The sequence below is a fragment of the Protopterus annectens genome, chromosome 15.part0 (assembly GCF_019279795.1).
Source record: "Protopterus annectens isolate FY-2018-M chromosome 15.part0, PAN1.0, whole genome shotgun sequence".
In the NCBI taxonomy this organism is placed as follows: Eukaryota; Metazoa; Chordata; order Ceratodontiformes; family Protopteridae; genus Protopterus; species Protopterus annectens.
In genome coordinates this window covers 483,279,369-483,304,448 of record NC_056749.1, presented here as the reverse complement: position 1 = coordinate 483,304,448, position 25,080 = coordinate 483,279,369, and the positions used below count along the sequence as shown (strand labels likewise).

General features: G+C 39.5%; 1 protein-coding gene across 1 annotated transcript in view; it reads left to right on the top strand.

Annotated features, from left to right (window-relative positions):
* The window catches only part of LOC122789775 (probable global transcription activator SNF2L1), a 2,109,210-nt gene that overhangs the window by 1,198,331 nt on the left and 885,799 nt on the right, over window positions 1-25,080 (top strand). Inside the window, exons 13-14 of the mRNA XM_044057215.1 lie at window positions 3,969-4,090; window positions 5,889-6,041. Of these exons, the coding sequence (XP_043913150.1) occupies window positions 3,969-4,090; window positions 5,889-6,041 (275 nt within the window). The remainder of the gene's footprint in view (window positions 1-3,968; window positions 4,091-5,888; window positions 6,042-25,080) is intronic.

The window sequence follows — 25,080 nt, the reverse complement described above, 5'->3', positions numbered from 1 at the left end:
ACTAGAAAAATAAGAAAAACAGGATACTTATATATCACAGATCAGAGTTTTGCTCAGTGCCCTTCCTACGATTAGCACTGTATGAAATGGCAGAAACACTCACAAGGTAACTTCTTAAGCAACAGAAAGTTGAAACCTGAAACAACTTTAAAAAAAAGCTTGAAAGAACCAGTGAGGTGCTTACTTCAAGCCGTAGTACAGGTAGCCCCAATCAGCTAATGACCATAAACACTTCACTCTCACTGAAAATGCAAAATGGCTTTTGCTAAACTGAGATGGCCTGGAACATGTGCTCAGACACATTCTGTACAAGCAATCAGGTATATGATACACTGCTTGGCAGGAAATCAGAACAAACAAACACAAACAGATGTTTAACAAATGGAGAAAATTTCCAGTTAATACCTCAGACAGAGTGAAACTAGCTAGAAAAGATTTACAAACAGTGTGACACTAAAAACCGTATTTATCAGTCCCTGTGAGGCAGACATTTTTAATACAACCATGCAGATTAGTTTATAGCTATAAAAGTATGCAGCAGACAATAAAAGTGCTATAAATAACTAGTAAAAATAAGCAGAAAATGGGATACTTATATATCACAGATCAGAGTTTTGCTCAGTGTCCTTCCTCCGATTAGCTCTGTGTGAAATGGCAGAAACACTCACAAGGTAACTTCTTAAGTAACAGAAAGTTGAAACCAAAAAGCTCGAAAGAACCAATGAGGTGCTTACTCCAATCCATTGTCCAGGTAATCCCAATCAGCCAATGACTATAAACACTTCACTCTCACTGAAAATGCAAAATGGCTTTTGCTAAACAGAGATGTACTGGAACATGTGCTCAGATACACCGCCTCTGGCAAGATGCTTAACATTCATTGTACAACAGTCAGCATATAACGTTGGCTGGTACATCTTGCCAGATTTAGGATGTACAAATGCCTGCTCCAAACAAATTTATTTACAAGCTTTCCAGCATCTACATGAAAAAGTTCCAATTCGATTAGATACCAAGTCATGACTCATTGGATAAACATACCTGCATAGAAGACGCTTACGTTTCATATTATTCTTAAAAGCAAACAATGGAGCATCACTAACCACTTTCTTGATATTATTATTATCAGTTGTCAAAATTTTACATTTACTCCTGATGATCTTAGAAATATCCTGTATATTGCTGCTGTATTTGAGTGTTAATCTCAATCTTGTATTCTGTTGTTTATCTTCATTATTTAACAGTGGTATTAATTTACGATCTCTCTGAAATGAAGGGGTCCCTTTGGTTTGTCTCCTTGATCGACTATTTGTAACAATATGTGTGACACCTTGTCTATCATACCAAGGCTTCTCAAATCTGGAAATCAGATGATCAGTTTCCTTAATAGAACATTGGTCATCCGTACACAATCTGGAAAACCTGAGCACCTGTCCTTTCACTATACTCAGGAAAATATAACTAGGGTGCATACTGTCATATCTCAAAAGCTCATTCTTCCCACACTCTTTCCTATAAATCACAGTAGCTAGCTGATTGTTCACATTTAAAAAAAAGTCTGACATCCAAAAAAAATCTATCATAGTATCAGAACTCTTAACTGTAAATTTCAAAAAAGATGTACTATTTTCTAGATACTGTACAAAGTATTCCAACTCCTCAGTAGTACTAGTCCAATGAAGGAAAATGTCATCCACAAATCTGCACTAAAACAAAATTTTATCCTTCCAAGTGAGAATGCCTTGTGTGAATTTCTATGCAAATCTTGTTCTTGCTCAATGGGGAGACCAGTTCATCTTTAATGAAGAAAATACTTGGAAGGATAAACTTTTGTTTTCAGTCAATCAGTTGGCTAATGTGATTTTTAGGAAAGAGTGTGGGAAGAATGAACTTTTGAGATATGACAGTATGCACCCTAGGCATATTTTCCCGAATATAGTAAAAGAACAGGCACTCAGGGTTTTCAGATTGTGTGCAGATGACCAGTGTTTTATTAAGGAAACTGATCATCTAATTTCCAGATTTGAGAAGTGTGGCTATGATAGACAAGGTATCACATATATTATTACAAATAGTCGATCAATGAAACAAGCCAAAGGGAGAACTTGGTTTCAGAGAGATCGTAAATTAATAACACCGTTAAGTAATGAAAATAAACAACAAGCTACAAGATTGAGATTAATACTCAAATACAGCAGTGATATACAGGAGATTTCTAAGGTCATCAGGAGTAATTTGAAAATGTTGACAACTAATGATATCAAGAAAGTGGTCAGTGATGCTCCATTGTTCGCTTTTAAGAATAATATGAATCTTAAGCGTCTTCTATTCAGGAATGTTTATCCAGCATGTCATGAATTAGCAGTAATAGAACTGGAACTTTTTCATGTAGACACTGCAAAGCTTGTAAATAAATTTGTTTGGAGCAGTCATTTGTACATACATCCTAAATCCGGCAAGGTGTACCAGCCAAAGTTGTATGTTAACTGCTGTACGATGAATGTTGTGTATCTTGCGAGATGTGACACCTGTATATGCTTCTATGTGGGAAAGACTAAACGGCACTTGAAAGAGTGCATTCTACAACACCTAAGTGATATAAGATTGAAAAGTAGATATAATGCGCTTTTTCAGCACATTAAAGAGAACTCTGGACATATTTTTTTATTTTCTATGAGGTAGAGATCTATGTAATTTAACTGAAACATATGAGGTTCAGTGGATAGCGAACCTTCCGGCTGATAAAGCTCCTGGACTGAACAGAATGCTTCCATTAAAACCAGATTTGAAGGGGAGGAGACTTAAACAGTAGCTCTGATTGGTCTCTGACTGTCTTTATGTAGTGGGAGATTAATGTTAATGGTGATTTGAAGATGGATTTATTCCGAAAGTGCTAATCCACTAGTTTTATGTTTTACATTTTGTTTTAGTTTTTTAGCCATTTTATGTGGCTGTAGACATTAAAGTTTATGAGTATCACCGTGCGAGTCTACGTGGTATTTGCTTTGATACATGTATTAGACACTATAGATAAATTTCTGTGTGTAGTCTGGTATACTGTATGTTTCTTTTTGACTGTTCCTTAAGAAGTGTAGGATACTGAGACCAGCATTTGTCTAGAACTGTCTAATCTAATGCATGCAGAATAAATTTGTAAACTCCATGCTTGGAAATAGAACTGTTCCTCTAAAATATTTTTTATAGTTTTGAGGGGCAACAGTTGAAAATAATACATATAATAATGCATATATTTTTGAAGTGTAAACATTTGGAGAGAGTGATTACAGGTAAATATATATGGTCACCATGGGTTTGGTTGCAGCATGCATTTATTGATTTTTGTTGGTGGTTACAGTGGTTTAATTATATTACAGTACAAGCAGGAGTTGTCCTCCTTCTTCATGGTTGTGCAACCGTGGAGTTAGTATATTTAGTTTCCAGGCTGGTTTAAATGATTTTGAATGTAACATAATCACTTTAGTTCAAAGTTTTTTGTTTTTTTTTGTAGATAGTTGTGATTGCTGATGAACTTTTTCAACTTATTTTCTGTCTATGAAAGTTCATTGGTGATATAAAGAAATATACTCATATATAAATTTATGTGTGTGTATTTCAAGTGGTATATGAGTACTGGACAATGTGAGCTTGTGAGTGTTAATTGAAATTGTGTGGCTGCATTCCTGTTTGCAGTATTAATTAGATTTTTGGTGGGGTTTAAATAAGACAGCGGTTAATAGTAATATTTAATTACTGGAAGCAGTTTCATAGTCTTTTGCCTGACAGAAAGTATGTTTTATTGAAGGTGCAGTGTTACTACAGAAACTGTCTTTCAGGGTCCTGTAAAATTATGTAAAAAAAGTTTAATCCTGATGCTCTTCACAGCATTTGAACTGTTTATGGTGCAAATATATTTAAATGTGTCTGCTTTCTTAAAGGTTTTCTGTTTCTATGGCAACTTTTTTATTTAGGTTCTAGAGTTCTAATCTTTAGTCAGATGACCCGGTTACTAGACATCTTGGAGGATTACTGCATGTGGCGTGGTTTTGAATATTGTCGACTTGATGGTCAGACACCACATGAAGAAAGGGAGGTAACAAACATATCTAGTAATATCCAATCAGTGTTGTGCAAATGCTTTTTTCAGTGCAGTGTATTTAGACAGATATTCACCTGTTCATTTTTCTGTTACCTGCTTAATCTTGTTCAAGAACCTATATTGGCATGCAGTGGGTACAAGGAAACTAATCCTGGATAGGAGGCTAGTATGCCAGCTTGTTACAGGACACACACACACACACACACACACACACACACACACACACATATATGCATGCATGCACATAAACACATACACATCCACACGCACACACACCTAAGTTTTAGAAGATCTCCATTTCACTTACAGTATATCTTTCTGGTGGGTGGTGGGACTGGAGCACCTAGCAAAATCATGGCCCCAGGGACGATATGCAGACTCTACACAAAAGACATCCCAGCCAAGATTTGAGGTGGAGAACCAAGGGCTGTGAGGCAGCAACACTAACCGCAGTATTACTGTGTCACCCTGCAGGTATGTACCCCTTGCCATTTTTACCATCTTATATGCTAACTTTTGGAAATGTTGTACTACTTAAAAATACATTATATTTTATACCTCATTTTACTTACATGTGAAACGCATTCATATTCCTGTCAATACCCTTTGTTTAAAGCATTTCCTCTTACTTGTTCCATCAGTAGAATGTGTATGTATGTAGGTAAGGATGAGTGAATACGTAAATGAATAAATAAAAGCAGATAAGTAAACACACAGACATGTCTGTCCTTTTGACAATTATAGGTATTTATCAACGGCCAAGTGCACAAATCTTTAAAAGTGGGGTGTGACCAGTAAAGCACACCACTTGCCCCTCTCTTTCGTGACCCATATGTCTTGTGATGCTTTCTTTGCCTGTCTAGCTATAAATGCAGTGTATGTTAGAAAATAGTGCACTGAAAGTATGTAAGTTATATAAATAATGTATCTTAAATCTCACACTGCTTTGGATACATTTGGTTTCTTTGCTGTCCCTGCTGTACTTCTTTTATTACATCTGTGTTTTTGTATTTCTCTATATGTAATTTGCTCAGTGAACTAAGATGTTCATAATGTTATTGAGTTAAACACTTGAAAAAAGTAATTGTTTGGAGGAGAAAACAATGAACGGAAAACATTCATTGTTTTCTCCTCCGAACAGATGTGCAGAAATGTCACCCCTTAATAATGTATACAGTAGCATTTATGGTGTGTGCCATGCTCTGAATAAATTTATTTCTGGGCTCTTTATTGGTATATGCAGCATACTGAAAAGAGGTTGAAGTTGATAATTGAGCAGTTCAAACTAATGCATGTGGGCACACTACCAGCCTCTGCATCCATGTGGCCAAAGTATGTAAGCATTACAAATGATAGGAGACCAAGACTGCCAGTAGTCTAGGTTCACTAGTGTGTGCGTATGTCTGTTTGTGTGATAGAGAGAGAGAGAGAAAGAGACAAGTCACATATGCTAGCACAGTTTTGCAGAAAGTCGGGGATTCTGCACACTCACACATGTACACAGTCCCAAAATCATTATTGTCATTACATACACATGGTTCTGTTGAGGATGTCAACAAATGGTTAAATGATTAACATTTTTCCTTATTTCTAGATTGCAATTATCTAGGTTTTCTTTGTTGATTATATTTTCCTGTGGTATAAAATATTCAGCCAGATTCTGTTTTATTCTTAGACTATGTTTATAAATAATTTCAAAAATAATTTGAAATGTTAATGGTATTTTGTGTATTCATATTTAATAAAGCTGTGCTGCTGTTATGCTTATGTTTCAAATTTCTTATATTTTCAGAAAGCAATAGAAACATACAATGCCCCCAACAGTTCCAAATTCATCTTCATGCTGAGTACCAGAGCAGGAGGTTTGGGGATTAACCTGGCAACTGCTGATGTGGTTATAATATATGATTCAGACTGGAACCCACAAGTGGATTTGCAAGCAATGGTTAGTAATTAGTGTGATCAAAGATCTTTTGCACTTAGCAGTAATATTTCAACAGATTTGCAAGGCATGAACATTCATAAGTAGTTTTGCTGATTTTTGCAGCTTCTTCTTTGTAATTTTGCTGTGATATATTATTTTTAAAAAGCTCTTAGGTCTTGCATGATAATTGGGAAAATGGCAATGAAGTGTCTCAGTATGCAAAATAGTCATTTGAATATTAGTTGCTAGTGATTTTACGTAAGTCTAGCAGAATGTGTATTAGTGTGGTTTCTAAAGAGGAAAATTATTTGAACAAAGAACTCATAATTCTATCACAGTAATAGGGCAGAATATGTTGGGAGTGTTTTATAATGCATAATGTAGTAATCTGAATATTATTTTCTACTGATTTTCTTTACATCCATCAGAATTTTTCCTGGAATAATTTCCAAACAAAGAAGGGAAGGGTAATATGCATCATTTAAGGTCCACTAGACTGAAACTTATTTACAAATGAAAAAATACAGTATATTCCTTCCTTTGACTAATGGCACTGAGTTTATAGTGTGTGTGTGTATATATATATATATATATATATATATATATATATATATATATACATACACACACACACACACACATATATATATATATATATATATATATATATATATATATATATATATATACACACACACATATATATATGTGTGTGTGTGTGTGTGTGTGTGTATGTTTATGTATATATCTGTATATCTATATATATATATATATATATATATATATATATATATATATATATATAGATATAGATATGTGTGTGTGTATTCCCTTCACAAGCTTGAAGTTTCAAAATTTCAAACTGCAAATGGTTGAGACTATAAGATCGAAGTTTTGAAACCTCAACAATTTTGAATGGAGATCGCTGTACAGTGCGGAATGGGAAATTTGCCGTTTTCCTCACTGCAATGCAATCTCAGAGTTGGTACATTTATTTAGCAGGGAGTGTGGGAGGTGCAGGGGGACTTGCCCCTATTTATTTTATTTATTTTACATTTGATTACCGGGAAGGTCCGACTGGATAAAAATCATTTTTCAGCGGAAGCCAGGGAGAAAAGCTCCACATTTAACATGTAATAGTGATTATAATTACAAAGACAAAGTTTACATATACATGACTTGACATTAGTGTTAAACATATAACATTGAATAAAAATACATTTGTGTAAATATTCTTATTAATGACATTGTTGCATAGTCTAGTACAGGAAAAGAGAGAGAATTATTCTTTAACAAAAAAAAGTTACGAAATCTATCAGGAAAATGGGTGACTTATAGAATGTAGACCAGGTATTAATAACAGTCGGTGGGTGATCAATTTTCAAAGATATACTACAATAACTGACAGCCTGTAGTAGGAGGAGATACAGTATATTACAGATATTGAAACATAATTGCAACTTAAGGAGAACAGTTTTACCATAGTCCTTCAATACATGCTGTAGATTGTAATAAGAATGGGTAGAAGCATGTTGAAAGGTGAGATGTGATCTGATTTATGTGAGGAACTAGTATTACCTAGAGAAAGAGTGTTTAGAGTAAATAGGACATTGCATTGGAATTCTTTTCTTATCCAGGATTTGTACAGGAGTGTAGCCATGTATTGGTTAAGTGAGACTTAAGAGTTATTTTGAAGTGAGATAAATTGGTAATAGATGTTGTTTCTGATGGTAGGCTATCCCAAATTTTAGCTGATTTTATTTGATGAATTGTAGCACGTATTGTATAGTTATTACTAATATGTACTGTCTCAGAGGCAGAGTTAACATTTATAAGACTCATTACTTAGGATCAGTGACAGATTTGGACTGTCAGAGGGCTCGCTGGAGTGGGAAGGATCAACTATGTTTGCAGCTTCCATCCTTTAGTGGGGAAAAAACAAGAATCGAGATTTTGGCATTGACCACCATGTAGCAGATGCTGAGACATTGTTCATGTTTCAAGTGTGGATTTGGAAACATGCACAGAATAATCAAATATTATCACATGCCCACGTTTTATGGGCCATCCCTCGGAACCTTTTCATCAGAATGGAGGGGAGTACTCTGTAGAATTGGAAGATTATCTTGGGGTTTCAACACTGTGGTTCTTGGCAGGGTGTGGTTCAGTGAATCAAATGAATCCAGAAGATATCCTTGAGCAGGCCACCATAAAGGAGAAGAAACGGATATTGCTGGTATTCCCTTATAAATATTAAACAATGGAACCTGTATTCCTAGCATCTGTAAAATAATATCTTTGTAACCCCTTTATTGAATTATCATAGGCAAATATAGATTTTTATAAAAGAAAGCAAACCATATTAACATGTTTCCAGTTGCATACATTATATATCACATATGTTCTTTTGTAAAACTGTCATCTGTCCAGCATTACATAAGTTATAGGTTCATAGGTCAGTACTAGGATAACTGCCCTTGATGGCCATTTTAAGCCTAGCCAGTTTCCCTTTTTATGTTCATATTAACCTATCCTGTTTGGATAGAGGTTGGCCTTACCCATCCTGTGGTCTATAATTACATATTACCCCTAATGAGAATAACTAAGATCATAACATAGATAGTTTGAGGAGACACATGTATAGGATAAAGCATTTAGGAACTCCCTCTGTCCATTAATAGTACAGGTGCCAGTCCTGTGATAAATATTCTGTTTCACAACCATAGAGCCAAGTTGCACTTGAATATGGACAGGGATGAACTTTGTTTTATGTGGATGGGGAGTCTTTTCCAGAGCAGCGGTATCCTCTGTGAGATATACCTGTCCCTCCAAACCATTCTGATGATGTTGCTGAAGAGATTTATATCTTAGACTGAGTATTTCTGATGCTATTTGACTTGCTGATGTGCAGTAAATCCAACAGAGTTGGGTGTCAGGGTGCCTTTTTATGCTCAACACAGGTCACCTCTTAGAAGTCTGTAGGATACCAAGTATAGTGATAGGGCTTTGAGACAGCCCTTGTAAAACATGTTGTTAAGGCCTTGTATTCTTTTAATAAGGTATCTCTCAGGACTTTCCAGTTGATGCATGTTTCTGCACAGATACATGCCAAAGAAGGCTTTATAGTCAGTGATTGACCTAATGAGGACTGAGTAAAGGGGGGCGGTGACATCTGTAGGTCTAGACACAATCCCTTTGTTTATAAACTGTTCAATATAGGAGTTTTTTGCAACAATAGACACATGTTGGTCAAAAGTTATGTTGCTGTCTACACAAGTTCTCGAATTTCAAGCAACTGGGTCAACTCTAAGGGGCTTATTTTTTAATGTGGTAGTTCCCTAGGATAGACGACTTACCAAAAGATACAGTAATTCATTTTTTGGCATTTAGTTTCAGTCTATGATTTTGGCAGCAGTTATTTATTTGTGACAAACATTTCTGCAGGATGGCAACATAATTTGGGGATTCGGTGACTGCTTCTAGTATGCATCATTTGCTAACTCAGCCAGCCAGAACCCTTTGGTATTTGCCTTTACTTCAGAACTGTAGGTGCCAAACAGGAAAACTACTCAGTTCCTACCTTCTCATCCTTTAGAGCATTAACTCCCACAGTTTCCATTTATTACTGTGTAGTCTATTCTTGCCCTTTTTTAAGGAACTCGCATCCAGTTCTTTTTATCACTGTTACAGCATTTAGTACTTCAAATACAATTGGTTTAGACTTTCATTTCCATTTTTTAGTAATTACCTTTTTTTTGGTAGCCACCAGAATTAAATTTAACAAGGCCTTATTGTGTCTAGGCAGTTCAGATCCTGTGTTCCAGCTCAAAAGTCATCTGTTTAGTGACACCTATTTGCTCACCCGATATTTCTGACAGAGTACTCTGTAGGGAATTTTAAAATTTTGTCAACTCTTTACACTCCCAAAACATATATTACTAATTACCTCTTTCTTCCCCATCATACCTCCAGCATTTGCCAGCTACCTGAGGAAATATTCTTTGGAGTCTGCTTGGGTTATAAAAATAGCTATGCAAACACTTACAGGCAAAAATGATAAATCTTCTAGACTTTGTTGCATGCTTGGGAGTCACACATACGTATTACCATTGCTCCCTTGTAAATTGCTTATCCAGTTCCCCTTCCTATGTTTTCTTCCCTCCTCTGATTGATTTTTATAGCTGCAGTGTAATATTTTATGTGCCTAGTAATGATCATTTTTTTTAACAGCAGCTTCTCTTCTAGATACTACTAAAAAATGTACCAGACCAGGCTTGCACTTGGGATTCTCCTATCTCTTTTGTCTTTACCTACACTCTGATATCAGTCACTGATAGGGAAGGCAGTCTCTAGCCTGCACTCCAAATGTCTTCCTAGCCCCTTCCCATTCTATTATCTTTCCCTCTCTAATTATTTGCTCCCAATACCTTGGTTCTTTTACTAGTTTTCTGCAGTAAATTCCAGCTCCCTCTTGCCTATTCTCTGTACCCCTAATTGCAGTCATCCCTATTGTCAAAATCTCCTTTCTCCATTCTTGTATTGGCTTAGGTCAGAATATTTTCTGCTTCCTTATGAATATAATATTCTGTATGGCAGCTGCAAGTCTCCTTAAGGATCTACATCCATAACCCCACTGTCTCCTTATTTCTTGAATTTCCTCCCAGTTCATCATTATCCCTTTCCACTTTGAATTATAGTTTTCTGCTTGTATTATGTATGTGAAGCAAAACTGTGTAGCTCTAAAATATCCATTCAAATCAGGTTATCCTACCCTACCTTTCCCTATTGGAAGGATTGATTTACCCACTTGACTCTTGTCCTCTTCTCCTCATAGATAAATTCCTTGAATTCTTTATTAATTATTATCCTCAACTTCTCATCTGGTTGATAAAAATATGCCTAACCTATATATAAAACTAAAAGGACTAAAAATATTTTCACTGCTTGTATCTTGCTGTCCATGTTCATAAACAAGAGCTTCTAGTACCTCGGTTTTTGTATTATCTTTTGTTTAGTCTCTTCCTACATATCCTTAGCTGCAGTAACAAGCTTTTTTAATCCATACTCCTAAATGTTTCATTTTATTGTGCTCCCATAAATATGAATACTACCGAGCCAATTAATGTATCGGTACATAATTTACAGGTATACCCTTTGTTTTATTGTCATTCATTGTATATCCTGGAATGACTTGAAACTATCTCAAAATGTTCCACAACACTGAGATGTCCTTTTCTGGTTTTATCAGGTACAAAATAATATCACCTGCAAATAAAGACAAACTTTCTTGATTACTATGCCAGTAATATCCTTGAATTTCTGAGTCCCTTATTTTCATTGCCGATGGCACTAGATGTAAAGAAAGTAACAAAGGGGAAAGAGAACATCCCTGGCTGGTTCCTCTGTTCAGACACAATCTATCAGAGAGGAACCCTGCCACATTAATTCTTCCTCTTGAGCCTTCATATATATCCTTCTAATTAACCTTATTATTGTATCAGGGAATGCAAACGCTTCCATTGCCCTATTCATAAAATCCCAGCTTACTCTGTTGAATGCTTTGTTTGCATCACGACCCACCAAAAACAGCAGTAATCTGATGTTGTCCTCTTCATTCCTCCTCACAATATGGTCTCGCACCTGATCTTTGGATTCGGCTCGGACACATTCTTCAGACTTGGGTCCAACTCTCGAGCACCTCCTTCATACCCATAATGCTCTACATCCACCCAAGTACCTCAGATCTCATTTGCTGCTTCAGCCTCCAAATGCGGATGTCGATGCTCTTGAGCGATAGGATTAAGTACAAATTGCTTCCTTTTTATGACCTTTTTGTCTTTCCCTTTGCTAGTTTTTCTTTTTTCTCTGCCATTGTGCTCTACAGTGACATCCTTCCTCTTTTTAGTAAAATTAATTTTGTGTGTGTGTGTGTGTGTGTGTGTGTGTGTGTGTGTGTGTGTGTGTGTGTGTGTGTGTGTTGCGGTCAAGTGGTGTGTAGGTATCTCTACTGACTCCTTTTTTCATCAGTGCTTTTTCGGTTAGATAATTAAAAAAAAAAAATTAGTTATTGCTGGGTAGTGTTTCTTGCCTTCAGTGCTTTCTTGTTTGTTAGAGTGTTCATTATTTTTGGCAGGCTGTAGGCCAGTTCCCTGTGTGAGTCATGTCTGACAAACTCTCCCTGAGGTTCAAACTTTACACTTCTTGTGGGCACAAGATCCCCACTCAAGATGCCCACAAGGAGTACATCTATTGTTTAGGTGTGGATAATCTTGTCACTTGTGAAATCTGTGTATTTTTAACCTGCGTGCACTCACGGATAGGCGCAGTAAGTTAATCTTAAGGGGTTTTCTTCCGTCTTTGGGTCCTGAAGCTTAGAACACCTCTGTGACTTCATCAAGTTCATCTTCTAAAAAGAAGCTAAAAAAGAGTTCTCTCCCTGTTTCCCCAAGAGACCCACTGGAACCAAAGTCTAAATCTAAGAAAATTTCGGATCTGACTTTCTTAGATCCAAAGGAAATGTCTACCCTGTCAGATCCACAAGCCTCCTCGGATCCAAGGGAAGTAGTAATGCTGTCACCTCCTTCCTCTTCAGATCGTAGAGCTCTGGATCCAAGAACACGGAACAAGTCTCCAGGCCATTCAGCAAAGTCCCCTTCACCCATGTCCAAACACTCCCAACCTCCCTTGTCCTCTAGAAGCTGGTCCAAGGCAGACATGGACAGGATGATGAGATTCCTCAAAGCCCAGATTCAAATGGGGGTAGTGTCGGCTTCATCCCCCATCGGCTCTGTGAGCTTCCTGGGCCATGACATCCAGGACTCCTTATCCGATCTGACCCCCCCCCCCCCGCTTCGAAGTTACAGGTTTCGGGACTCCTGATAGTGTTGAATTCGGTGCCAGAGAAGCCTCCTTCCTCGATGCCGATGGTGGCCCTGATCAGCCCTGTTCCTATCCCCATGGAGCTGAGCAGATCTTTGAGGCAAGGTGTCGATGCTGGGTCCGGGGGAGTGGGGTCAGCTCCGTCCTTGTCGGAGCAGTCCCTTCCCCTGGGAGCCACAGCCCTCGACAATTTGGGTCCAATTCCCTCTGGAGGTCATGGATCTGTTGTGCGTCCTAGCTGCCTGCCCTTTGTTGCTTCAGCTTTGGTGGAGGCATCAAGGGCCTCTCCGGGTCCATCAGCTTACCAAGTAGTGGAGAGGGTTTTCTCCTGAGGTGGACTGCCGTCATCTCATGTCTCGTAACCTACAGTCGCACCCCCTTTGGATGGGGCCTTGAGCGCATTAATTCTGTCCTGAGTCAGCCTGTCCTGAGCAGTCTCCACAATCACCCTGCCCAGGAGGGATCCCCTTCTTCCGATACTTCCTGGAGTATCCCGCCGAGGAAGTCCCCCAGAAGAAGACATGCAAAAGGAAGCACACTGACTCCACGATGGAGTCATTAACCGAAGATAATGACTTTGATGAGGGTGAAGCTGCCAGGTAACAGGAAAAGAGGAAGGCCTAAGATAAGGTTTATGGATGTGGTGAGAGAGGACATGCAGGTGGTTGGTCTGACAGAGCAAGATTCAGAGGACAGGAAGAAATGGAAACAGTTGATCTGCTGTGGCGACCCCTAACAGGAGCAGCCGAAAGAAGAAGAAGAAGAATGACTTTGATGAGGGAGAAGGAACCCCCCCAATTCTCACCTGATACCCCTTTGGAGACATTCTGGAAATCATGAAGCAGAAAGGTGGGTGGTCTGTCCAGCCTCCTTTTGAAGAGTCAATGTTCTTGGAGGCTTTTGGAGTGGGCCCATCTATTTCCTGGGTGACCCCCGGGTGAACGACCTCGTTGATTTGGTTTTCTGCCATAATTGGAAGGGACTAGATACCATTGAGCCCACTCCTAAGCTCTCCAGTAGGTTCCTGATTCTGCCAGCCTATAGAAAACATTGGAATAAGGGCCCCATAGTTGATGCCATCGTGGTGGCGGCAGCCACTAAGAAAGAACTGGTAGAGGAAAGTGCCAGTGTCCATCCACCTAACAAGGAGTCTAGAGCACTGGACAGATTCAGAAAGTGCGATTAACCTCAGCCATCTTTGCGCTGTAGTAGTTGAACTACCTAGCTCATTTTACCTGGCTTTAGCGAGATCTGATCAAGGAGCTTTCAGTTTGTCTCTCTGAGTCCATGCCTGAGGAGGAGCTTAAGAAATTTCTCCCAAGCTTGCCACTGTGTCGTCCATTGCTAATTCTTCAATGAAGCTGATGTCTCGTACAGACGAAGGTACCTCACAAGCTGCCAGTTCAGGACTATCCCTAAGGAGGCATGCCTAGATGAGGCTATGTGATTTTGTGGAACCCTTTAAGGCATCCCTTGTTAATGTATCCTTTGATGTCTCATCACTGTTTGGGCCGTCTGGTAGAGATACACTCACCCACAGTGAAAATGGGAAGAAGACCCTTTCTGCTGTAGGAATCAAAATTTCTTCGCCTCATAGGTCCTTTTCCTGGAACCAGTGTGGAGGCAAGAAAATGGGGTTCTATACATCTCAAGGGCCTTTTCCTCTAGAGGCAGAGGGGGAGGATTTATTGGTAGGTGTTGCCCTAGAGGCAGAGGGCGTCTGAAAAAGCCAGGGTTTCAGAGACATATTCTCCGACAAGCCCTTTCAGTGCTCCTGAAGCGCTGCCTGACTTTCCATCTCTGGAGGGAGTCGAGGGTCGACTCGCGTTGCACTCAAAAGCCTGGACGCACTTGACGCAAAATCCTTGGGTGCTAAGCATAATATCCAGAGGCTACTACATTCCTTTTTTCCTCCCACTCCAAACACCAACAAGAAAAAAGTCAAGCAAACAGCCTTTGCCACTACGCAGCTGCAGGTGGGTAACCCTGCTGTTGCCATTTGTTGTACCTCAGACCACTCATCTTTTACCCTGGATCTCTCTGGTGTAGCGCCTACAGCCATTATGGACTGTGGGTTAGCCATGTCCACTGCAGCTGTTGGAGTCCACCCAGTGGCCAGGGTGAGCCACTCTTGTTGGTTCTGGGAGAGGGAACAGGGAAGGTTTTCCTGTTGTGTCAGAATGCTGTGCCCATCCTTGGGGATGCAGCTGCTGCCATTAGTAACACAGTTGGCCCCATTTTTCCTATCAAAAAGAAACAGAAAACCAAGCATGTATCTAGTCCTCCTCAAATTTTTTTAGACAGGAGTTGTTTACTGGGTTCTGGCTCAGGGTTTAACACAGGCTATTGATCCTTCTTGAAACACAGTTTTTGGTAAAAAAAAAAAAAAAGAAAAAAAAAAAGGAATTCCTCTTTTCCTGAACAGATTTGAGATTCTGAATCTGAACAGGAAGATGCGGGAACAGATTCAGTTTTTTTTTCCTCAGATTTCTAATTCTGACTCAGAAGAGAGTTCAATTTCTGATTCTCCTTGTGGGGTTTTCTTTTTCCTTGAGACTATTGCTAGAATGTGTCAGTGTTTTCAGTAGGAGAACACTGAGGTTTCTAATTCCCTCAGAAACTACTGTGAATTGTTAGAGAAGAATTTTCCAGAGCCTACAGACTGTTCTGTCAGCTTTAGAGGATTTGTGTGTTTCTGCCTGCAATTTCCCTGTTAGTCAACCAGCTGCCCCTAAAAAGACAAATAAGATGTATAAAAGTCCTCAGTCTTTTAAATTTTTATACACTATTCCCAAACCTGTCCCAGCAACTATAGCCTTAGTTTATCCTGCTGCTGCTAAGCACTTAGTTAACTTCATTCCTACTCTTTCTGAGAAGGTTTGGAAAATTGATAGGTATAGAAGTGTCTACTGCAACTTTGGTTTTCAGAATTTTGAATTATCAGGTTTGTATCTTAAAAGTTTGTCCTGAAAAAATAGAAAGTATGAGGAAAGTTTTATCTGCAGTTTCTTCTTGTGAGGAAAAATCTTTTTTTTAAATAACTTAGTTTCTTCTTTTGGACAGGTCACAGCTCATTGTTTGCAATGTGTGCACCTCTGTTGATCAGAACTTTGGCCAGTGGTACTGTTTTAAGGAGGCTTGCATGGCTGCAGTCTCATAATCTTCTACATGATGTTAAAAATTAGATTTTTAAATTCTCCCTTGGGTTAGGATTTAGTGTTCGGCTCCTGTGCTGCAGAAGTGTTCAAAAAGTCTGATGAAAGGGACAAGGTATTCCAGTGAATGTTAAGATTTTTCAGCTCTCTTTTTCCAAATTGTCTAAGGGATTTTCTTTCTCCTCTTCCATTTTTGGTAGAAAGCAGAATAAACTGTCTCAACAGAATTCAGATAAGCAGAAATTTAAGAAGGGATAGCAAGGGATTTCCAAAAAGAAGACTCAAACCTACAATTCATCAAGGTTACAGATGGCAGTTGGGAGGAAATTTCTCCTTTCTACAGGGTCATTACTCATCCTCCAGATCATACTCTTTTTGTTTCCACCTTTTCTTTATTACATGCTGCCCCAAGGACTAATAGAACCAGTTATTCTTTCCCAAATGGGGAAGGGTTTTTATTCACGAATTTTCCTAGTGCTAAAAGAAAATGCTTGGAGACTAGTTCTAGATCTTTCTTTCATAAACATGTTTGTGATAGTGCCCTAATACAAAATAATGCCACTTCACAACCTGTTACCTCTTCTTCCTCTTTCAAGTTTCTTGGTAACACTAGATTTAAAATACTTCTCATCACATCCCTGTTCCATCCAGGCTTCACACATTTCTTAAGGTTTTGTTTGTTTGGATCCCATTATCAGTTCTTTTCTTTAACGTTTGGACTATCCACTGCATCAAGAGTGTTAAAAAATGTCTAGCTCTAGTTATAGCTCATTGCAGGCTACAGAGTATCCACAGTATTCTATATTTAGACAACTTTCTTATCTTTGCAGAGTATTTTTCAAAGTGCCAGGAGTCTCTGTCATGGGTGTGACATCTCTTACACAAGCTGGAATTCCAAGAGAAAGTTCAAAAGTCTTTCTTGACTCCATCACACAGGATTGTGTTCCCGGGATGTCAGCTATACCCACATTTCAAACAGCTTTTCTTCCACATGAAAAAATAGGTCCTTATTTAGATCTAAAGTTTCCACTCAGACTTTGGTCACTGCAAGGGAATACATCAGGATTTTCGGTCTGAAGGTGTCTATGCTTCTCATGATACCCCTGGCAGAACTACACGAGAAAGATACAGTGGTATCTGAAATCTCTTTTATCACAACATCAACACCCTTTATCTTTTCAAATCCCAGTGCTGGGATTTGTCAGAAGAGAAATCTTTTGGTGTTGACAACAGATATTGTTAAATTCAGGTCTCCCCTTCTCCCTCCCTCCTCTAAAGCAGTCAGTCACCACAGACATCTTTGACTTTGTTTGGGAAGCATTTTAAGGAGTGCTAAAAGTACAGGGGGTGTGGGACATCAAGGACAAATGTAAGCACATAAATATCTCGGAGGTGCTTGCCCTGATCAAGGCATTCAACTCTTTGAACCATCTTTGGCCCCCAAGACCTCTTCAAAGTTTAGACAATATCATAATCATTTGGTACATCAACAAGCAAGGGGGAACCAGGCAGTACCCCTTTGCAGACTAGCCATATTACCTTGGGATATAACTTCACAGCACAGTTTCTCTCTACAGGTGTCCTACATTCTATCAGAGCAAAACTGTGTGGCAAACAAGCTGAGTAGGAGCAGGGCAGACCCTCATAAATGAAAACTAGATCCTGATGGTCTTTCATCATTTGATCAATCTGTAGGGAGTTTCTCAATTAGGTCTTTTTGTCTCCTCTTTGAACAATCAACTGGCAAGACTCTGTTCCAGGAAGGCCTGGAAGACAGATGTTTTTTCTTTTCTTTGGAGAGGTATGTTCTTGCATGCTTTTCCACTAATAGTCAGGGTATTTCTGAAAATTCAGAAGGAATTACCCAAGAACATTGTGGTTGACTCTCTTCTGGCCTAGGCAACAGTGGTTCTCCCTTCTTTTAGTAATAGCTAGGGTAATTACCACAAGCTTTCTCACAGACAGAATCTATTCACACAAAAATAGGGGTGTTTGATACACTCAGACAAAAGTTTTCACTTGACTGCCTGGATGATATAGTCTTAATTCCTTGTAGGCACCTGTCTACAGAGGGTATGCAGCAGTCACTAATAGAGGCAAGAAAGCCTGCTACCAGAAAAATCATATATTAGCAAATGGAAAGGATTTTCTAGTTGGTACCATCAGTATGACCAGCTTGTTGGACCAGGGAAGGTTTCTTTGCTGTGTCAGAATACTGTGCCCATCCCTGGGGAAGTGGCAGTGGCTCCTGCCACTAGTTGCACAGCTGTTCTCATGTTGCACTTTTGTATATTGTTTTCCGTTCTTTTTTCCCATCTTTTCTAACCTCTTCTGATTGATTCTATAGTTATCATGCAGCATTTTATATTCCTTACTAAGTATCTTTCTTTAACAGCAACTTCTGTTCTGGACTCAATTAAAATATCTACCAAACCTGTTTTTTTCACTTAGCACTCTCCTGTTTTGTTCTACTTGTCTACCAGAGTACCTCATCTGTTCCATCTACCATTGCTCATCACCCCCACATCTAGTACCACAGTGGTAGTCTCAGTTTTTCCTCCCTTCCAAAATTTACTTGATAGTAAGTTAGTGTATATGTATATCTACTTCACTGATTCATACCAACATTGAAGACTACCATTGGGTCCTGAGTACTACCTTTAGCATTTGTTTCATTTCTAGCATAGCTGACTTTGTTGGCTTCCTCACTGAAGTTGCCTCTTGTAACAACATTCTGACTTTTGACACTGGTCCACATACTGTTTGGTTAAGCAGCTATCTATTTCACCTGTATAGTTCCCATTGTTCTTGTCAGGGAAATGTCAGGACAGGTATTAAAACGTTAAAAGTATAGAGGCTGATTTTGCTGGCCTCAGTTCTTCAAAGGATTACTGGCATCCCTTCTAAAAAAGATCCTTCTAGGAGGATTAAATGTTGTTATCCTCCTACATTCCAGCTGAATTTAAAAGGAAGGCGTCAAGCATGGACTTGCAGGGCTGTCCCCTCATCATTTGACTCTGAAGATGAACTCAAGAAGTCTTATTTTTCTTTTTATCATTAGATTTTGCTCTGTGGCCTTTACTGAAATGGCCCTTCTTTGTAAGAGGTCCTTCATCCAGTGCAGAAAAAGTACAGCTGTCTCAACTACCTTGTATCTCTAAGTAGATTCCTGAATACCAGGGATAAACCCATGGGTAATCTTCCCCTTACCATTTGACACCTATGATTCCTTACTCTAGCCTAAGCACATGTAGACATAGTGGCCTTTTCACCCTAAGAAGCAATAGTTCAGGACCCTGACTCTTTTTCTTTTGAGAGTAAATAAACAGATCCAGCTATCAGCTTTGCAGTTAAATAAAAAGAAAAATAGGAAAAGCAACAACAGAACTACAGATCAAATACTGCATGTCGTTTTGGTGACTTAATGCACAGATATTCTGCTTTGTTGCCTCCAGTTTGATTGTTTATTGCTGCACTTGGGAAAGTCTGTGCCTTCTGCAGGCGCACATTGCAGCATCATGCAGTGCAGTAGTAGAGCATACCTAGCTTGCTGTGCCAGTTCTTTTCTACCAGTTATTCCATTTTCACCTCTGTTTTGACATCATTATCATCAACACCCTTTTTCCATTTTTCTACAAGGGGTCCAGGTGTTGCTTCAGCTGTCACCATCTCTGTTAAGTCAGTGGTGCACTCACCTACCTTCTTCAACAGTCTTGCCTGACTGTTGCAGGTTTTCTTCATCTACCTTTTTGTTGGATGCCATTGGATGCTCTTGCTTTCTTCCTGTCTGTCCAAAATCTTCATGACTAGGTTGTCTTCTGCTTTCCTGCGCATGAGCCTGAACCACCATAATCTGTACTTTTCAACCTTCTTTGCAATTGAAATACTTGGGCTTCTGCTCTGATGTTCTCATTTCTTTGTCTGTTCCATATTGTGCATCCTACCACCTGTTCCAGACACTACAACAGTAGTATTGGTTTCACCACTGTTTTGTACATATTACTTTTCACTTCTTCAGCATTACACATTACCCTTAATATTCTGCACCAGTTGGCTGCAGCCCTCCCACGATTCTAGCTTTGACATCCTCATTCAGACTTCCCTTATCCTCACTACCCCTCCCAGATACCTGAATCTGTTTACCTGTTCCAGTGTTTCCCTTCTATCTCAGTTTTCTTCTTATTCTGATTTCCCCCAGTTACTGCCATTGCAACAGTCTTATCTGTACTCAGTTTTATTAAGTGTGCCGTAATTTTTGCATTCCATTCCATTACCATTCCATGAAGTTCCTGTTCAGAGTCCACTTGTGGTGTCACATTGTCTGCATAGATCATTATTGATCTCTTCCCAACGATCTGTTTACTAATGTAGTGTATCACTATTATGAACAATAGTGGACTCAGAGATGAACCCTGATGCACACCCTCTCCCACTGGGAAGCCCTGTCTGTGTCCGAATACTGTTTGTATTTTGTGTGTAACTGGATGCTTGTACTTAGCCTGCACTAATTTATACCAGTGTTTTTGGGACTTTGAACCATCGCAGGGATGCCCAAATCAGCTCTTTTGAGACCTTGTCATATGTTTCTCTAAGTCTAGGAATGCCCAGTTGGACTCTTATGTTATCTGTAGTTTATTCTCAGCTATTCTCTCTTACTGCATATATCTGGTCTGTTGTTCTGCATTCTGATTTAAATCTGAATTGTTTAATTTAATCCATAGACATTTAATCACTGAACCATATCCCTTGAAAACTACTTCTGTCAGAGATCTTGGGGTTGGCCAGATCAAATCCTGTCATATGCCAGTCATTCTTTGGTATTTTTCAAGAAGAAAAAAAGAGGACTGCCTGAAGGAGAAATTTGTTTGGAAGGCTGAGAGCACTGTCTCAGCATCTGATAACCACGTGAAGCTGAAGGGTATTGGTATTGGGGAAGCACTTTTGTAGCCCTGGAACCTGGCACATACTGTAACTGAGGACTTTGATGCGATCCGATCTGGGGGTTACCCTGCTGTTGGTCTTTGGCATGGCCTTATGAGATTAATCTTCTTTGTTGTTGGCTGGTCCTGAACTCTGCTGCCAATGGAGTGAGTGTGGTTTCCTTAGGATCTTAGAGAAGAAGATGAAGATGACTAAATTGATTTGATGGCTCCCTGTCCATGTACTGAGGGTTGCAAGCTTGAGCACATACCCATATCAAGACCCAATACACCAAAGGCCAAGAAGTTATCTGGCATTTTAACTCAGCCACAACTGTCTAGGTCTCTGTCACAACCTACCTATATCTTTTCCTAGGACCTTTTCAGGCTGGCTCAAAGTATCATGGAATTTGTGAAGTCCAGGCAGTCAGTCTTTGAAATAGATCCTGCACCAGGAGCAAAAAGGTGGACTCAGGTTCCTCTGAGGAGCTGGCTTATGTGGACCTGTTGTCCCCTGTCTCCTTTTTGGATTCTGATGATACCCTTTCTTAGCCTCACCACCTGAGGATCTATCCTTAGGAAATACCATTCATGGGATGAAGGAATCTTTCATCTAGGAGTCTGGGGAGTTTTCTTAGGCCCAGATTAAGTATAGGCAGTTTTTGGGACTTCTAGAACCTAGATCCCTGGCTATATCTCCAATGTTAGAGTTTCTGGATGATGATTTATGATGATTTCAGTGCAGCATCTCTGCATTCTGATTTCCAGCCTTCTGCAACTAAGAAGCCGGACCGCTTCTATATAGCCCATGACTCATGTAAGTACCTGTACAAAATCCTGTGGCAGATCCAGCAGTAGTGCCCCTGAATTCAAACAAAGGGTGATGTGGGGCTGTAGTCAGGAATTCAGTTCCAAATGGCAGGGAGAGTAGGATCCCCAGTTGGCTTTGGAAGAAGACGTACATCTTGACTACTGTAGCCATTAGGGCCTTTAACTGCTAGACCCACATGCTTGAGTTTCAGGAGTTCCTCCATTTGAAGCTAAGGCAAAGGGCAGTGAGAATACCAGACAAAGGCCACAGAAAGAAGATGCTGGATTTGTGTAACTTCAGTTCCTAGATAGCCATTTACTTCATAAAATGTGGACCTGATGCAGTAGATGTATCATGCAAGGCAACTGCCATTGGGTCAGTGATGAAGTGACATGCCTCTTTGAGGAGTCAGTGCTTCTGGACCCCCCTCTGAATAAGAAGCTCCTCTTTGGACTGCTAGCAGAGAAGTTATTCAGAAAGATGTAGGAAAAGAGGGAGAGGAGTGCAATCTGCCGGGGACCCCTTGTACTGTCCACTACTTCAGTTGATCTTTTCCTCCCAGTCAGAGCAAAAATAAAGCACAGAAAGGGAAACTAAGGACAGAAATGGCAAACTGACTGTAAAAGAGCAAAGACACACACAAGGGGCAGCTAGGACTCTTCTCAGCACCCCCCACCCCAGAAATCCTGCCCTTCGTTATGTATTCTACACCCATGACAGTCAGAATAGGAGGCTGGTTGGTCTTTTTTTGCAAGCCAGTGGAAAACCATTACCTAGGACAATTGGATCTTGCATGTCCTGAAAAGGGACTACAGATTACAGTTGCAAGAGATACCAAAAATCCAAGGCGTTCCAACTGGAGCAAGAGAGCAGTTACACCTACTACAACAGGTAGACAAAATTCTGGCAAAGGGTGCCATGAAGCAGGTGCAAGAAAGAAAATGAGGAACAAGATTTTATTCATTTTTACTAAGGACTGTCTTAGTAAAAAGAAACTAAGAGTCTTTGAGACCTATACTGGATATCTCAAGATTCAACAAATAGCCATTGGTTCCAAAATTCATAATGTTAACTTTATAGAATTCTCCCCCTGATTTTATCCAGGGCCTTGATAGTCACATTAAATCTGAGGGATGCTTTCTTACACGTTCATATAGCAAAGAGGGCCAGGAAAGTCTTAAAGTTTGAGGCAGATGGAACACATTTCCAGTTCATGTCATTGTACTTTTGCAAAGTGCCTGGCTCCAATAATTACTTTTTACAGTATGAAGCATGCTTGCATATACCCATACCTGAACAACTATCTCATGCAGGCCTGTGCTCCTTGGGGATTCTACCGGCTCTACAAACTGCAATAAAATGCTTTCAAAGAATAAGGCTGTCTCTGAACATCTATTGATCACAGCTAACCCCCACCCAGCAAGATAGGTGACCTTCCTGAGGGAACTCCTAGACTCAGACTGAGAATATTCCTGCCCCCAGAAGATCCTGTTCCTGTCTAAGTATTTCATCTTGGTGGCCAGTTTATCCAGCATATTGTCAGGGAATTCCTCAAAATACTGAGCTATGTTATCCACTGCAAACTGATGGTACTTGTTGCCAAGTTGCAGTTGTGGAAATTTCAGTGATGTCTCAGAAACAGATGATGCTGACACTTCCACTCCTTACAAACCAGCATTCCTCTCCTCCCTTGCATAAGAAAGGATATTGGCTGGAGGACTGAGGACATCTCTTAGAGTCAGGTTGCACCCTTCAAACTAGAACCTGGATCTCGGATATTGACCACAGACTTCACATGACCCATTTAGAGGACCTGAGTATCCAAAAGACTTTGGACAAGGCCTTCAGGTTGAAGCATATAAAAATATAGAAGTCGTGGCAGTCATTTTAGCCATCAAGAGCATTCAGGGACATTTGGCAGTAGAAGAGACCCCCTTTATCCGTGCAGTGAATGCCAAAGTCATGTAGTGCAAAGAAGAACCTACTGTTGCTTATTGTACAGACTGTCCGTGCATATTTGGGAATTAAATAAGGAAGTAAGGATGACACCCATAGCATGTAGCCCCATTTTTGAGGAAAAAAGATTTTTCCTTTCCACCAGAAATTATGTTATTAGTGGTTGTTACCAAATCTTTTTTGTAACAACAACAGATTTGCGTGGCAGACAGTTTATGCAGGACAGCACTAGATCTCAGTGAATGGATGTTGCAGAAAAAAGGGAACTGGTTTTAGAGCTGCTCCACAAGTGGACTGTGCCAGAAATAGACTGATCTGATGTTGTCATTTTCATTTGTTCCTCAATGAATGGGTCTTGGATCTACCTTAGATACAATGCAACTGCTTTTCTCTAGATTTTAGGCTCCGACTCTCGAGCTCCTCTCTTTACCCATAACACCTGTAACCACTGCATTACCTCAAATCTTGTTTGCCACTCTAACGATCGATTGGGATTGCATTCTCTTGAACTTTATATCTGGTTGTTATTGAGAACAGTGAGTAAAAACCTCAAAGTTTAATTTTCTTCCTTGTCTATAACTTTTATAGTATTCTCTATTTACCCACTAGACTAGCTTATCTTTGTTACCATCCTTTGGTATTCTACTTTTACCATTGTTGGTATTTTCCATTTCTTTCCTTTTTCTTTTCTTTATCTTCTTTACAAGGTATTCTTAGTATTATCATTGTTGGTATAACTTTTTTGTTTAGTACAAGTTTTCAAAAAAAAGTCTTGTTGATAACTTTATCTTTAATTTTGTCTTTATTACTTGTCAGTTAGGCTGAGTTCACAGCTATGACTGACAAGCCTACTGGATTTAAAAAGTGGACGTCCTGTGTGCACAAGATACCTAACTGATGCCCACAGGGAGTGCATATACTGCTTAGGTCCTTCCCACCTTGAGACTGCTTGAACTGTTTGTGTTGGCTTTAATGCCAGAGCCATTGGTGATTGTCAAAATAAGTTGGTGCTTAAAGGCCTTTTACTGCTTCTGTGCCTTCTTCTACTGTTTCTGCATCAGGGGCTCAGACCCCTTCTCAAAAGTCTTATGTCTTTGGAGCCCAGAGAGTATAGGAAACTCTGTCTTGTACTGTCTCCCAAATCTGCTCTGACATTGGAGCCACTGCTTAAGTTTCTTAGCACTCAGATCCAAAACCATCGGATCTGAAGACTGCTGCACCTAAGTCTCTTCAGCTCAGAAGCCCCCACTTCTCTCCAGAGCTGGTATCCCCTAGGCTCAGATCTCGTTTTCTACAAGAAACTCCAAGAAAATCTTCTTGACCTCCCACTACTTCCTCTT